The sequence below is a fragment of the Eublepharis macularius genome, chromosome 3 (assembly GCF_028583425.1).
Source record: "Eublepharis macularius isolate TG4126 chromosome 3, MPM_Emac_v1.0, whole genome shotgun sequence".
In the NCBI taxonomy this organism is placed as follows: domain Eukaryota; kingdom Metazoa; phylum Chordata; class Lepidosauria; order Squamata; family Eublepharidae; genus Eublepharis; species Eublepharis macularius.
In genome coordinates, this window is record NC_072792.1 from 39696788 (window position 1) to 39713299 (window position 16512).

The following is a 16512-nucleotide window of genomic DNA, read 5'->3' on the forward strand; positions in this document are numbered from 1 at the left end:
ATAGTTAGAATTTTGCTCAGGTATTTGAAATCTTGTCCTTTGTTGGTGGGTCCTTGTTGATATGTGCTTACTATACAGACGCCTAATTTTTCTGTGCACATATGAAACTTGCCCCAGTTTCTTCAGAGAATGTTAAGCTGTCTGTGCTGAGATTGGCTCTGACCTGCCTGTAGGAAGATGTGTCTATGAGGCTTGTTGATGATGATTCCTCTAGCTTGGTCATCTGTTTATTCAAGAGTTTATTAAAACAAAAGCACATTTCCCCTTCTTTTTTTGATACACAAACCAACAGTCTTAAAACGGAGCCTTACAAAAAACTGCTCGCTTGTCTTGCTTGAAAATGTTGTGCTGAAATGTATCTGAGTCTTTTAAAATGTAATCAGAAAATCTTTTTGATGAATTTTAGGCTTAACGTCATGTTGATTTTGTGTGTGCGCGCGCGCTTAAATATTTCATTTTTACTTTACTTTTTTCAAGAGTGCAAATTTTAAAAATTTGTCTTCTGGTTAAAAAAAGTGCTTCTAAACATCTTTGAAAGGACTTATGTTATATAATTCATCATCCATATTTCTCTCTTTTTTTAAATAGTGTGTTTCACGGGTTTCAAGATGGAGATGGTGCCTTATTACATCTTGTGGCTTGCACTCAACTGTATATGATCCTAATGAAAAAGTAAGTTCTTTATGCTAGCTTGTTGCTTATTTCTTGAGTGCCGGAAGATACAAGAAAAACTATTCTTACTAGCAAAATCTGAAGATGATTGGTTCAGAAATCCTTCTATAGATACATTTTATTTTCTGTTCCAGTTCATCCATTAGCTTCAGAACTTTATTTCTCTTGTGTTGCCTGACTTCAAATACAGTAACTTTTTGATGAGCAGTATATACATGAGGAACCTCTATCTGGCTTCTCTTCAGGGGGATGTCTGTCTGTCTGTTCATTCCAAGGCTGTGCTTTGTTCTCACGGGCATTTTGGAACTAAATGCCAAGCATTTTTAATGTTTGTATCAGTAAACTACGTAGGAACAAATTCAGCAGTTTTCTGAGGTGATACCTTTTCCTGTTTCCAATCCTAGCATTTAAAAGCTTGGTGTGGGATGCAGCTTTTATGCTACAGGAACCACTAGAAATCCTCCTGGAATGGCCCTCAGGTGTAGTGGAATATATCATTCTGGTTGTTTTGGTTGATTTCTATATCTTTACTAACTGACAGGTTTATAATAGCAACAGGTTATAGGATGATACAGTCCTGTTTGCACCTTTCTTAATGAATATGATGTGAATTGATATTTTCTGTTTTGGATTGAATTCTGTTAGTAAATGTAGATGAATGACCATTGTGAATTGGTTTGTAAAGAAATTAAACTTGCCCATTTAAACTAGCAACAGAGAATAAAAGAGGATCATAAAACTTAACTATTCTTTTAGCTTGATTTGTACATCTGTTAAAATGTCTGCTTGGTCTGATTTTTTTTTACATCAACTTCAAAATATTGACAGCTGTGGAAATGCTACATCAACAGTTGAGGAGGATTAAAATAAGAGTTTGGTTGAAATTGGTAGGTAGAATATAATCAATAAAAACTGAGATGTTGGAAACCGGATGTTTTGGAAAGAAAATTTGCATAGCTATGACAGGTTACAGGCGATTATCAAAAGGGTGTGGGGATAAAACAGGAGCCAGTATTAACTAAATGAAGTGTGCAAATTGAAGATTTCAGAAGAAAAAGACAGGATAAACAATTGGATGAAAGTGGTAATTTTTTGTGTTTTATTCAGAGGACCAGTTTTGGATGTTCTGTGCTGGTCCTAGACCGTATTAATAAATACTGTATTGTGTCATAACTTATATTTTCTGCAAAACCATGAAGATGTTTTTCTAATTTGTTGTAGGGGCTGTGTATTTTGGCCTTTGTGCCAATATTAATACTTTTAATTTAATTATAAGGTACTGTGATATGCCTTGGAAGCTCCAGTAGTTTGAAGGCACTACTGAAGGTACCTTATTGCTTTGAAATAGTTTTTATCAGAGCCAACTTTTCAGCTAGAACCTGGCCCTTTAGGCTTTTAAATATTTAATATATTTATATCCTTCACTCCCCATAAGAAACGAACGAGGCACGTTGCAATATTAAAACAACAAATGTATAACAAGATACCGAACAGCAGCACACCCTTTTAAACCCATATATAAGACCAATGTTCATAAAAGCAGTAGTATCTTACAGTGGTTTTAATACCTTTAAAATCTGCTGCAGTCAAAGACAATTGTAAGAGACCTCTGATCAAACCCCTTGGTCTGAGTCAAAAGAGAAGAGATTTCAGATAAAACACATGAGTGGACAGACCAAGGTTTGGAGGAGAAATTGGGCAAAGATGTGTGAAGGGCTGCAGACTTAACATTAGGCAAACTTCTTGGAGTACTTAGAAGGCTCTGTTCTGGTGTCCGTACAATTTAGGCATCCTAGTGGGGGAAAACAACAATCTAAACTAGTAAGAAGGCTCCTATTGGGAAAGATACCCTGTCCCCAGACTTTGTAAGACTTCATGGGTACTCAGGATTTTGGATTGTGTCCAGAAGCAAACCAGCAGCCAGCGGGAGATCTCTTGAAACTGGCAAAATCTGGTCACTATAGACTATTGCTGCCAGCATCATCCATCCTGCATTTTGAACCAGTTGAAATTTCTTGACAGTCTTCAAAATTAGCCGTAGGTATTAGCATATTGCAGTGATCCAACCTGCCATGCTTTGGTAAAGAGTAGCCAAATTGTGCCTTTAAAGATGGCACATTCTTGGGCTTCATCTTTCCTGCTGTCTGTACCATTGAGCAGTGTTGTGTTCAGGGATGTTCAGCCAAGCGTTAGTGGCCACTGATTCAGTGGGAAACCAGTTGTGTGTGTTTGGTTTCTGGTATAGTGTTAATTATACAAGTTCTTGGGAAGTAACCCTGTTGATTTCTTTGATACATCAATTCGTAACATCTAATTTTAAATTGCTTTACCTAGTATTATGTTGGAAATCTATATCTTTCAGTATGGTCCACACTTTTTTTTTTCTGTACTCCAAAATGCTCTGAAGGTAACTGCTAATCACTAATTATTCATGACATTGAAGTGTGAAGGAGCCTCATGCCACTCCATTCAGATTATGTTAAATAATACCTGTGCAGTAGTTTTCCTCAGTATTATGGTGTCAACATATCCTTAAACCAAAGCTATGACCAGAGACAGTATACAGTTCTGTGTTCCAGATGGTTAAGTGATTCTTTATTATGTGGCCACTGGCAATCTGTACACAGAAGGGCAAGTGCTAATCTAATAAACGATTTTAATATGTTTAGAAACTCCAACTCCATAGGCTAAATATGTGTCAATGTTTTGTGTTACAATTATAGGAGTTATCTTTTCCCTTTTCCCTTCTTTCAGACCTTTGAGAAACTTCTTATTGCCAACAGGGGAGAAATTGCCTGTAGAGTAAGTAAAACTTCAAAAACAATTGTCTCTTCAATTTTACCACTTTTGTGATTTAGTTTAAAACCCATCTTTTTTTCCCCCCTGCTTCCCTAATTACTAGGTAATTAAAACCTGCAAGAAGATGGGAATTAAAACAGTTGCTATACACAGCGATGTTGATTCCAATGCTGTAAGTACCATTCATGTACAATTTTTTATTGTATGGTTGTTTCTTGGCGCTTAGATCCAAACATTAAAGTGATGGATTTTCCTCATTTTATCTAATTATATACTTAAATATTTCTTAAAATTTCTAAATGATATACAATATTGTCTTGCAGCAACAAGTACTTCTATAATAGGGGATGATTTAAGCGTTTCAACTGAAAAGTAAAAATAGAAGTCAAGTGTGCACTAGATGCATGGGCGAAATCAACAGCTGCCTGTACACGTGCATTCTTTTTGGTCGCCCCTGCCCTATAGAACAGCCTGCCCGAGGAAGTCAGGAGAACCTCCACTTTCTTGGCTTCCGCAAATGCTGCAAAACTGAATTATTCAAAAGGGCTTTTTACTCATATAGGAGGGCTGTATTATAGGGAGGTAGTCTCAAAGAGATGCTTCACTAATGAGTTAGGGACCATAGACTTTACCACTGTGTTGCGTTATGTACTATCTGTTGCTTCTAAGTATGTGCTCCTATGTACTGCCTGTTGCTTTACGTATGACCCTATTGGGTAGTTCTATGTTGTCTAACGTCAGTCCTAGAATTGCTTATGCTCTGTTTCAGCATGTCTTCAACTCTGTATTGGATATTTTGCTAATGTTGTGTCTTTGTAAACATGCATTTATTTACCCTATGGCATTGTTTATTGAAATCTCCTAGATATTGACTCTACTAATCTCACACTATGTAATCCGCCTTGAGTCTCAGTGAGAAAGGCAGACTCTAAATGACATAAATAAATAAATAAATAAATAAATACAAGCAGTGACCTGTTGTGAGGATGAAATGGAGGCTAGGAGAATATTGAAAGCTGTTTTAGGCACCCACTGGAGAGAGAGTCAGGGTATGATATTTGTTATAAATCTGATTTTGCCTGTAGTTCACCAAAAAGGATAATCACGCTTGCTGTTGCTTCATGATGTATTGCTGCGACACTTTTAGCAAGAGGAAGAACTGCTCATTCAGTAACTGTTGCAAAAGCAGTGATTGTGGGGAGGCCCCCAGTATCTATAGAATTTATCAAAATTATGGGGAAAAAGCAGGAACAGTTTTTCTCCCCTATTCCAGCCAGACTGTCCCTGCCAGAAATGCCCTCTTTATTATTCAGCTTGCACAGCCTGTGCCTCTCAATATTTATCTCTATAGCTTTGTGTTTTGTATTTGGTGGTGGTGCCGTCAAGTTGTAGCCGACTTAACTGTGACTGCTGCTGTGGCCAAGGCAAGTGACTAACATAGGTGGCTCTCTATTGCCTGCCTCTGCTTATTGATCCTGAGGCTGGGCTAGCTTGGGCTATCCAGGCCAGTGTGCGTATGTATGTGTGTGCATGCACTCATGCACACCCACCCACCCACCCCTGATGAAGGGGTCCCTTTTTCCCAAAAACTTAATATTACAGTAAATCTTTAGTAAATAAATCCATAAGAAATCTGTTTTATTTTACCTTATACCTTCACCTAGCTCAAAAGCAGGGGCCAAATGGGTTATTAGTGCTGGAGGAGAAGTATTGTACTACTGGGATCACTGGGATTGATTTTTCTGTAAAAAGGTTGTTGCTTGTCATACATCATGAAGATTAATGCCTATAGTAGCAAAGTAATATTTACAAAGGGATAGTAGATATCCCACCAATACAATAATAACCCACTGCTTGAACAGTGTTTAACATTTAATATAGCAGTGTTTAAAAAGTAATTAAGGAATTGGAAAGAAAGGACTTCTAACTTTTGTTGCACATTTATAACCACTAAGGCAGATTAACATTCCAACTATTCATGTAAATGGTGGATGAGGAGAAAAAGCATCCTTTTACTAATTTGACAGATATGTGGAAATGTTAACTCGACCCTCCCCTTTCTTAATATTAACAAAGGCCTGCTGTGATATTACTGCTATCAAATATGTTCTAAATTGCCAGTCAAAGTAGGGATGAAAAGGACCTGAGACCAAGACTGATAAATAAAGTGTGTGTGTGTGGGGTGGGGGGAGGACACACAGAAAAATTAGATGTGGATAAGAAATGAAAGCACATGATGGAGGGAAGAGAGAAAAATAAAGGAGGAGAAAAGTGTGGAAAAGAAATTTTGTTTTGCTACAATGCACTAACGGGGCTGCCTTTGCACTATCTGGCTGGGGAGGCAAAACTGTGGAGCAGAGTGGAACAAATGGAAGTGTGAATCATTGACTTCTGGAGATGTCCTTGTTAGGAGGCTGCAGCCTGACAATTACTGTAGCAGGCCAACAGCTGCCTTGCCGTGCTCCAGTGCAGACTGGGTTGATGGGCTCAGCAGCTTCTAAGGACAGGCAAGTGTTTTGCAGAAAGGAAAAGCCAGCTGATGGTGAGAGCTCTGCCTCCCTGAGCCCCTAGTGGCTGCAGTGCAGAACTGCATTAAGAGTAAAAGATTGAAATGCTTTTGCTGAATGCAGCATAACTGGCTTCACAGGCCCTCGAGCTGACTTGGGCATTTTGAATTTTTATCTCTCCTTCTCAGTGGCCCTGCAAGTTGTGTGTCAGAGTATGTATCTATTTCCTTAATTTGTTAAATGTGGGTGGTGGTGAAGGGGAGACTAACGCCACAAATAAATCCAAATTAAAAAAAAAGTTAAGAATTTGCCTGATTAACTTTGGCCATGAGGTCAAATAAAAATTGGCGTTCTTATTTATGTCTTCTCTCATACGTTAGAAGGGATTTTGTAGTAATTAATCTAACATGGAGCTAACAACTAGTTAAAGTGGTATTGCAAAGGATGACAGTGAAACTGAGGTGCCCCAGTGACCTCTGTGGAATAGTTAAATTCTGTTGAAATGGATGAGTGGACAGTAGGGTTGCCAGTTCCAGTTTGAGAAATTGCTGGAGGTATGAGGGAAGTGCCTGGGCAACGGAGGGAGCTCAGCAGGGATGTGATCTCATAAACGCCCAAGCTGTCTCCGGGGGAATGGATCTCTGTCATCTGGAAATCATTAGTAACTCTAGGAGAACTTCAGGCCCTACTAGAGAACCATATTTGTGGTATATCATCAGTTCTTGAAAAGTGTTTTGAAACTTCAATTGAATGCTGTAGCCAGAGGGGGTTGACTGGAATGGGTCGCAGGGACCATATCACTCCAGTCTTGAACCATCTATTCTATACTGTCTCCTGATTTTTTTCCAGGCACAATTCAAGGTGCCTGTGTTGATCTTTAAAGCCCTATATGGTTTGGGACCAACATTTCTGAAGGACTGCCTGCTCCTTTAAGAACCTACCTGACCACTGTGATCATTTTTGGAGGCCCTTCTTTGGTTGTTCCCTCTTTAGATTAGATGAGTGGCAACCTGAGAGAGGGCCTTCTCAGTTGTGGCACCAAGTCTCTGGAACTCTCTCTCCAAGGAGATTAGTCTGTCTCCTTCTGTTGCCATCTTCTGCCAGTGGGTCAAGACTTCTTTGTTTTGTTTGGCATATTCTCAGTGATCTCTCCTTCATGCCCAGTGTTTTAACTGTTTTAAATTTTTAATTGATTTTCCTTTGCATGTTTTAAAGCTCTGTCTTAACTGTTCTAACGATGTGCTTCTGTCAATTTTGACGGTTTTATGTTGTGATTTCGATTATGTATGCTTTAATTGGTTAGCTGCCTTGGTGGCCCTTATGAGGGCAGAAAGGTGGGATATAAATTTTGTTAAACAAGTAAAATAAAAAATAAGTGATGAAGCTTTACATACCTGGACATCATCTTTTCCTGCTCTTAAGGGTGAACAAACAACAATTATGGTTAAACTGAGGTTAAAGGGAGCTGTAGCAGAGATGCTTTCCCTTTGCAAGCTGTGTGCAGGTAAACAAATTTTAGAGAAAAAGCTGCACCACAACTACTATACAGGGAAAGGTTAGGAGCTTTTAAAGAGTTAGTGCATTGGAAATACTCCAAAATAAGACTTTGGAATCCCACAGAGCGCTCCCCAAAGTTTTTTTTTTAAAAGAACAGACATGTGTTTGCAGTTGGTGCTAAACTAAATGTGTACTTTTAAAATTATTGGGTAAAATTTCTTTTGAAACTGAAAGTAGGTTTCCCAAATTATGCCTTTTAGAAATGATATCCCTTTCTTACATTGGCCAACTTGGGTATCAAGAGTTTGTTTCACATGTTGCCATGCTATGGATTTTCCAAGACTTGTTTCCTCATTCTAAAGACAAATCAGGCTAAGTGAGGATTTAAAGGAAGAGCTTAATATTTCTGTCCAGTGTGCCATGGCTTTGGGAGGTGGCAGTACAACTGATTTGTCATTTATAGTCCTTCTTAATAAACTCAAGGCAGATTATGTAGTGTAAATTAACACACCCAATAGGATGGAACATTGAGTAAGCAATCAGATAGGATTTGGATTGCAGAAATCTGGAACCAAGCAGAAATCTGAATAGAGCTGAAACAAAACAAACACTAACATAATACATTAAAAAGTGCAAAAATTATAGTAGGATCCTACTTACACCAACAGACACTATGAGTTATACACAGGAGTATAGACTATAGTCCTTAGCCCTTTACCCGAACATCTTTCAGAAACATTTTATTACAGCTCTGTTACCTGTATATTAAAAAATACCAGTTTTTCATAGTTTGCAGAAAACCAGTTAGTGGGAGTCCCCTTGACATCAGGCAGACCATTCCTTAAGGGGGGGCCACAACAGAGAATGCACATGTATGGGCAGTTGTTGGCACCTGCAGAAGGCCCTGCTCAGTAAGCAAAGTTATTGTAGTGGAGAGGTGGTGCTGCTGATAGGAGGGAGCAAGGCCCTGAAGGGCTTTGTATTTGATAGCCAATACCTATTGAGCCGGGTAACTGATGGGCAGTCAATGGAGTGACTGCAGAATGGGAGAAATAGTGTTTGTTATTTTCATTATTTCTCACTGAGACTGAAGTTGGATTGCAGTAGTGTTAAGTCAATATGATCTATAGCTGGGGCATCCAATAAACACAGAAAATTTGAAGATAAACAGAAATCTGATACAGAACTAAAACAATGCTGAAAGAAAGTATTGTTGACCTGTTAACAATGCAGAAATTACCTAGTAGGAGCAGATTCTCAGCAGCAGACAGTGTGCAGTAGTATAGTCTGCAGTCCCTATCCCTTTACCAAAGAATCTTTCTGAACCATTTCCTTACAGAACAGCCCTTCTACCTGTGTAAAAAAGCCCTCTTGAATATTTCAGTGTAAGGAAAATCTCCCATCAGGCTCTCAGGTTTATAGTCATCACTTTGGGGTAGGATCTAAGTCTGTGTAGGCTCTAAACAAAAATCTGTTTTGAGAAAAAAAATCTCCTGTCTTGCTAATCAGGCACACCTGCAAGTCTTTGCTGGTCTCTTGAGAGCTGGCTTTGGGAACCCTGGTGGAATGTAGCTGCAACCAGTTCCCATCAGTACTCCCCATATTTCTCATCCTGGCACTGTCAATTAAGTATCTGAGTCCTCATTGCCTCATGGCTTTGGTAGGTAGACGTGGCTAGGACTGAAAATGGCCATTTGATTCTATTGTAAAACTTCTCTAGTTAGTATCTGTCTACCAGCATGCGAGAGAGAGGTTCTCGCTTCCATGCTACACTCCCGAGATGTCTAGAGTTGCCTGGCATGGACTGGTCTCCTATTCTAAAGCCCTGGGTAGGAACTTCCAGCCATGGAAGGCAATTCAGAGACTGCTAGATAGCCAGCTTGAAGTATTTTATTCAGTTAGTTTGTATTTAGAAATAGCTACGCCTTATTTGTTTTGTGCTTGTGTTGAAGAGCGGTTCCTGCTTAGCATATGCTCCTTATAATTTATCTTTAATAAAATATAAGTATGTTTTACCTGCTTGTGTCCAGAGTTATTTGCTACGTGTGTGCATGTCCTCAGTGAGAACCCAGGAGCTGAGGAGCCTCTGATAAACAGGACCGGAGCCCTCAGGAAGCTCCTAGGGGTCCTGGAGGGGCCGCGTTTCAGCCCCCGAGAACAGGAGTAGTGGTGTCTGGGTCTTGGCATTCAATTTTGCATAGTTTGCCGAAAGGCAGGAGAGCAGAAACTTTCCTAACCTCATCAGGTAGGCCATTCCATAAGGTGGGGGCCACAAGAGACAAGGCACCTGCACAAGCATTTATTAATGCCCTGCCTGCTGTTAATAGTAACCAAGCTGTAATGTTCTGCACAAACTGGAGTCTCTTGAGTTAACTTAAAGGGAAACCTATGTAGAGTACATTACGGTGGTCTGAACTCACAGTTACTGTAGCGTGGATCCAGGTGACCATATTGGCTGTATCAAAGCAGGGGACTGTCTTCTGAGCTGGACTGAGTTGGAAGAAAGTGTTTTTTGCTGCTGCATTAACTTGCTTCTCCAGCAGTAGCATTGGACCCGGTATAACTAGGCTTGTAACTGAATCATCTAGGTTCAGCTGCTTCCCATCAAAAGGGAGGAGCACAATGCATGTTTAAATGCTAACACCGAGGGCAAGATTCTCTTATTCAACTCCTGTTACTGCTGTCTTACAAAAGCTCTTTCTCTGATAAGGTTCAACTTGATGCCAACTGATGTAGAAAGTAGGTTCAGTTATCTCTTGAATCATTTCACCTCTGTTAGAGCAGTAATGGGGGTTCTTATCCACTACTATTCAAGAATATTTTATTTATACATAAACAAGGAATATTTTTTTCTGACCAACAAGCATCAGAAAAATCTTTGGCCTTATCTTTGTTATTGACAGTATTATATGTTTTTTTCCAAAGCTCGGGCCCTGGAGGCCGTCCCTGATCGCAGCATGTTTACCCAGTGGAAATTAGGATGGTAGAAAACTGAAAGGAAATTACCTTTGTACCAGATATTTCCTGCATGGTCCAAATAAACAGAACTCTTGTAGTTGATTAAAGCAGGCATAGACTGAAAGTCAGTGTTTTCTCTCTGGGGAATAATAAATACACTTTACCTTAAATGTGGTAAATGACAGGTGCTATAGAGATATTTGCATAGGAAACACAAATGGAAGGTCTTTATTTTAAAAGATGAAGATTCCTTTAATGGAAGGAAGATACAATTTTCCACATTTCTCGGCCTGTTACAAAGCTTGCGTTCTGGCACATACATGAGAACAGGAAATGGTGGTAATGCACGTAAAAATGTGGGCCAAGCTTGAGTCAGTTTATATAAGTCTTTGAAAAGGTTGTGATAGTACTAGCCTCCTCTAGCATATATGGTACAGCTGTTTATGTTTTAATAGCAACTGTCTTCTGTTATGGGGAGAGTTGGGACTGAGAAATGTAATTTCATCCCATTTCCCATGCCAGGCTACTACAGTCCAGAAGAGGACAAGACAGCTCCTTTTATGGTTTCTTTAGGCTCAGAGAGGGATATACACACTGCTACAGCCATATAATTTTTTTTTCCTTTCGTTGAGTTGCAAATGATATGACTTTCCTCAGATGGCCTGATAGCAATGTCTACAGTTGCATGAGTTGTGGATCATGTAGCATGACTTTAACACCCTTGAACTCATGACACGGCTCAAAAATACATAATCTGATTCCAGACTTATGCTGACCTTTATATAGGTTGTTATGACAAGGGAGGGCAAACTTCAGGATTTCAGGAGCTACTTAAATTTTTTCAAAAGCTTTGGGAGCTTCCAATGACAAAATAGCTTGTACAAAAATTTATGTCTAACTAGCGTTGCCAGCCTCCAGGTAGTGGCTGGAGATCTCCCAGAATTACAACTGGTCTCCAGGCCACAGAGATCAATTCACCTGGAGAAAATGGCTACTTTGGGGGGTGGACTCTGTGGAATTATGCCATGGCAAGGTCCTTTCCCTCCCCCAAACCCACTTTCTCCAGGTTTCACCTCCAGATCTCCAGAAATTTCCCAACTTGGAGCTGGCAACCCTGTGTCTAACACAAAGGCCTGGTTACATTCTTAACAGTAAGAGACCAATCAATGGCTTTGACTATGGCACCTAAATGAACATAATCTTTTGCATACCAGTGCTTTGGGGTGAGTGCCTAATGACGAGATTTTGGTATCTGTACACTGCTTTGTAGGCCTTTTAGGGCCACCTGGTTGACCACAGTGTACACAGATGCTGGACTAAAGGGTCCATTGATCTGATCCAGCAAAGCTGTTCTTATATGTGGAAGATGTTTCTTTGTGGTCTGAATCCTCTGAGAAGTGTGAATGAAGGAACTAAGAGGGCAAGCATTCTTTGTTACCGCCTGTATTGTGTTATTTGCAAGTAGCTGGAGTCTGTACCAGGAGGAAGTGGCTCTCATGCTGCTGTGGGTTTGTCTACTGATGAGACCTCAGTGACCCTTAAAATAAGGAATGCCCCAGGACTACTGAAACAGAAGGCACGGTGACACAACTTAATTTTTTTTTACTTCACCCTTTCCTAGCCTTCAACTGCGTTCATGAAGTTCATGATGGATGCCTGCTCCATACATTCAAATAACCCTTGTTTTCTGTCTCTCCCACATCATGTAGCCTGCATAATCTATAATATACCGGCATTGACTGGGATAAGTCATTTATTATATACTTTGTTTATGCACTTGTACTGTGTGTGACTCAGCTTTTAAGAGGAATTATACAACAAGTACTAAACATCTGTAAGCAGAATGGTAAGAAGTTGTGTCTCATGTCTTCTGTTTCATTGCAAGTCTGTTTCACTGAAAATTAGTTCTCATATGTTGCACAAATCCTAAAAGAATACTCAGTGCTTGTTGGTTACACAAAGTATAGCACAGTGCCTGTGATGGCTACCCTCTTGGAACTAAAGCATGAAGTTGTCAGTTTGAAGTGCCAGATTTGCAGTTTTTAAAATTTCAGAATTTAAATGGAGAAAGTGCAGACCCTGATGTGCACCTTCATTTTCTTAGTCCTATACATGCATGTATTGGGCCCATGAGTTCTGTAGCGGTAGGTATTAAAAGTACCCTACAGGGATGGGGGCAAAATTCAGCATGCTCCAGATTGCAAGCAAATAATAAGCTTGAACTGGGTTTCTGCTGCTTGTATGTCATTTTCAGGTTGGGGAGAGTCCCTTAAGTAGGGGAGGCACCTCAGTGGAAGGAAAATAGTCCTGACTGGCTGCGTGCTAGTAATTTGGATTTAGAGACTTCATGTACCTTTTCAGCATACATCTTACTACTTGGAAATGTGCCAAGAGTTTGGGCACTGACCTTGGAAGAGACCAAGTAGATTCTGAGACGCTCTTGTAGCTAGTAATGATAATAATTTTGTTTTTGTTTTGCAAAACTGTAAAATCCTTCACCACCAGCGGGTGGGAGAATTGTTAAGCATGAGTCTGTGATGTTTAAAAGTCAAAGTTAAGAGTGCTACAAGAATATGTGGACACCCTTATGTATGCTTGAAGAAGAAAATGTTTGATACATATTAATATTTGCTCAGGTTGTGGAAGTGTTAAATTTACTATTGCTAACCAGAAGAGAATTGGGAATGTTAGGAGAAGTGCTATATGATATTATGTATATAAAGTTAACCCACATCTTTCCCCTCCCCCATATTCTGCTTTGTCTATGTCTGTGTATATCCCACACTTTACCCTTCCTTATATTCTACCCGGTAACATTTCCCCTCTCTTCTCCCCTTTCCTGTTTTAATTCTCTCTCTTTAAAAAAATTAATAACATTTTAGAAGTTATGTTTAATATAAAAGAAAAGGTGATATATCAGAAGTTAGTTAAAATGAAGCTTGATCAATTAGACTTCAGTCTTGGTGGGAAGGTTTTTTTCCTTTTTCACAGATGTTGCTTTGAACATGGTACAGAGATTTATGACTGAAAATTTTTTATGAAAGGAAGACTTTTTCATCTAATGAATCTCTGTAGAATGGAGGTATCAAAAACAAAGGGAAAGGATAATGGCTGTATTTTCTATTGTGAAAGGAATAATTTCTTTTTAACTTCTTGGCTGTCATCATAAAGTACATCTCAAGCATATACTTTATACAAGTATATACAAGGGACACGTATCTTGAGGAGTGGTGAAATGTGGAGATTGTACCAGCAACTTCCTGGTTGAAATATCTCCTGATCTCTGTAACTGGGAATAAAAGATCTTGCATTAAAAAAAAAAAGTGGAGTCTGGCAAAATTAAGCTGATATGCTTTAATAATTTTAAACGGACAGCACGCCTCTGAATTGGTTTTGTAGGTATAAAAAGCAGGTGCTTCATCTGTTCTACGAAAACCGAGTCTTCAAGATGAAAACATTTCCTCAAACATGACTACGGTGTCAGAAGTGCAGTTGTATACAATAGGTCTTTAGCATTTCTTTTAATGTCTAATGTACATGTGGTTAAAATTTTTATAATAAATGAAGAACAGGCTAACACTAATTGAACAGGAACAAAAGAAGTTATAGAATAAAGCAGTGAATGAGGGATAATTTTATTTGGCATTTTTAACACAGCAGGGATTCTGTAGCCTTAGAATGTAATGAACTATAAATGACTAGGAAAATTCTATGGGAAAGTAATTACAGGAATTTGGTTTAGTAAAAGATTATTAGTGTTTACCTCAATATATGTTCATTCTAACCACATACATCGTCCTAGACCAGGCACTGGGACCTTGTAATCAAAGGTGTATGTGTAACCAAAGTCCAAATATTTTTAGGATCGCAGAGTGTATTTTCTATACAGAACATGTTTCTGTAGTGAGAAAAAATGTACAAAAGAATCTTGAAGGATCTTTAGATGTCACTCCACCAACTCTACTATTAGAAGCAGTCTTTTCTCATGTGCTGAGCCCACTGCAAATTGGGATAGCCCCATGGTGGCCATGGAAGTCCTGAGCCAATCCTGACAAAGCAAACTCTGCATGAATTCTGAAATTCTCCAGAACGTTTAGGAGATTCCAGCAGCAAGCAAGAGACCACCTCTATCAGCTCAGACAGGTTATCCAGTGGCAAACTAACAAAGCAAAAGGTCACTCAATCTATCCCTAGTGACCAGCATGCAGAACAAACAATGCTAACAGCAGTCTGTGCTGGGAGTCTGTGGAAGGAGAGAGACTGTCAGAGACAACTGCTCCCTTGACCCTCTGTCTAATAATAATAATAACATTCGATTTATATACCACCCTTCAGGACAACTTAATGCCCATTCAGAGCGGTTTACAAAGTATGTTATTATTATCCCCACAACAAACACCCTGTGAGGTGGGTGGGGCTGAGAGAGCTCTAAGAGAGCTGTGACTGACCCATGGTCACCCAGCTGGCTTCAAGTGGAAGAGTGGAGAATCAAACCCGGCTCTCCAGATTAGAGTCCCGTGCTCTTAACCACTACACCAAACTGGCTCTCGTCTGAGGTTGATGACGAACTACATACCCAACTGGGTTCAACTAAGATGGAGTAACATTTTGTTATCTTTCCGCCGGGCCTGCAAGACGGAGATGTTCCACCAGGCATTTGGTGGGGGCTAGGCTGTCCTCTTGCCGGCCATACCACTGAAGACCTTCCACCACCCATGCAGGCAATGCTGTATTTTAATATTTTGTACCCGCCAATTTTAATTGTTTTGATATGATGTTTTAATGTTTTTATAATGTTTTTACTGTTTTAAGCTGTTGTTGAACCGTCCTGAGCCCGTCTGATGGGGAGGGTGGTCTAGAAATGTGATTAAATAAATAAATAAATAAATTGTCAAAGTCATCCAACCCAAGTCTCAGTCAAGCACGTCAGCTGGCTGTTCAAAAAAGGTCAGATAAAACAGCAACCTTGTTTTCTACAGACCTGGGCATTACTTTTTTTTCTTTTTTGAATTCTGACAGAGATTTGGCATTGCATTCTTGTTATGCATGGGATCTTCTACCATTTTATGGTGATCCCACAAAAGGGAACCCCCACCCCATCTTTTTCAATTCTATTGTTGGCTTTTAAAGGAAAGTTTTTCCATGTTATACAATGCAGGGAGGATTCAGTCTTTGCTCATTTTACCAGGACTGTGACAATTTGTTCTGTATTCACTAGAGGGTTACCCATTACTGTTATCTGAAGTGTTACTACCTGATCCATGTCTTCAGCTTTAACTAATCAGTAAGATATTGGCAGAAGGTAAGGCAGGAAGCCAGTTTTAGCAGAACTTTCTTTAATGGTGTTTTCAGTTGATTATCTCTTACTGATTATCACTTACTAATCATCTCCTATTTCTTGCATAATGTGCAAGGAATGCTGAGGAAAAAATAATAAAAGATTCCTGGTCTTCCAGAGCTTTTAGAAAGTCCTGTTTGTGGACTGCCCACGTACATTACCTTGTGTATGATTGTTTGCGTATGATTGTTTACAGATATGCAACTCTCACTTTAACCAAAGAAAACAGACAAACAAGCTCAGCCCTGACTCCTGTGTTACATTCTGTGTACCAGAAGAATATTCAGATATATTTGAACTGAAGGCCATAATGCTGGTGATCAACATACTGTAGCATTCCATCCCCTCTCTTTGTAGCTCACTGGTAAAACCAGCCCTTACCTACTTTAGAGGGTTGTTGTAAAGACAGAATGTGACACATCCCATGCAGTCCACTCCTAGCTACTTGGAAGAAGGGTGGTATACAAATGTGGCAAAGAAAATATCCTTGTAGTGATGTTTTAGAATACTCGTCAACGTGTCCTTCGTAGCAGCTGCTGGTGGAAACTCTTTGATTCTTTCCAAGTGTTGCTTGTTGGCTTTCAGTGTAGTTTTTAAAAGGGAGGCTTAAATAGCTAACATTTTGACAACCAGCCCTGGCAAAGGCTGGAACATGGAAATCGGAGCAGAATGTATTGTCTAGACTAGTTTGAGGAATGCCATGTTATGTAGTCATATTTGAAATTTTTCTCTGAAAAATTG

General features: G+C 39.4%; 1 protein-coding gene across 1 annotated transcript in view; it reads left to right on the forward strand.

The window, feature by feature from the left end:
- The window catches only part of PCCA (propionyl-CoA carboxylase subunit alpha), a 324266-nt gene that overhangs the window by 9583 nt on the left and 298171 nt on the right, over positions 1-16512 (forward strand). The window contains exons 2-4 of the mRNA XM_054973482.1: positions 589-672; positions 3427-3474; positions 3575-3643. Coding sequence (XP_054829457.1) covers positions 589-672; positions 3427-3474; positions 3575-3643 — 201 coding nt within the window. The remainder of the gene's footprint in view (positions 1-588; positions 673-3426; positions 3475-3574; positions 3644-16512) is intronic.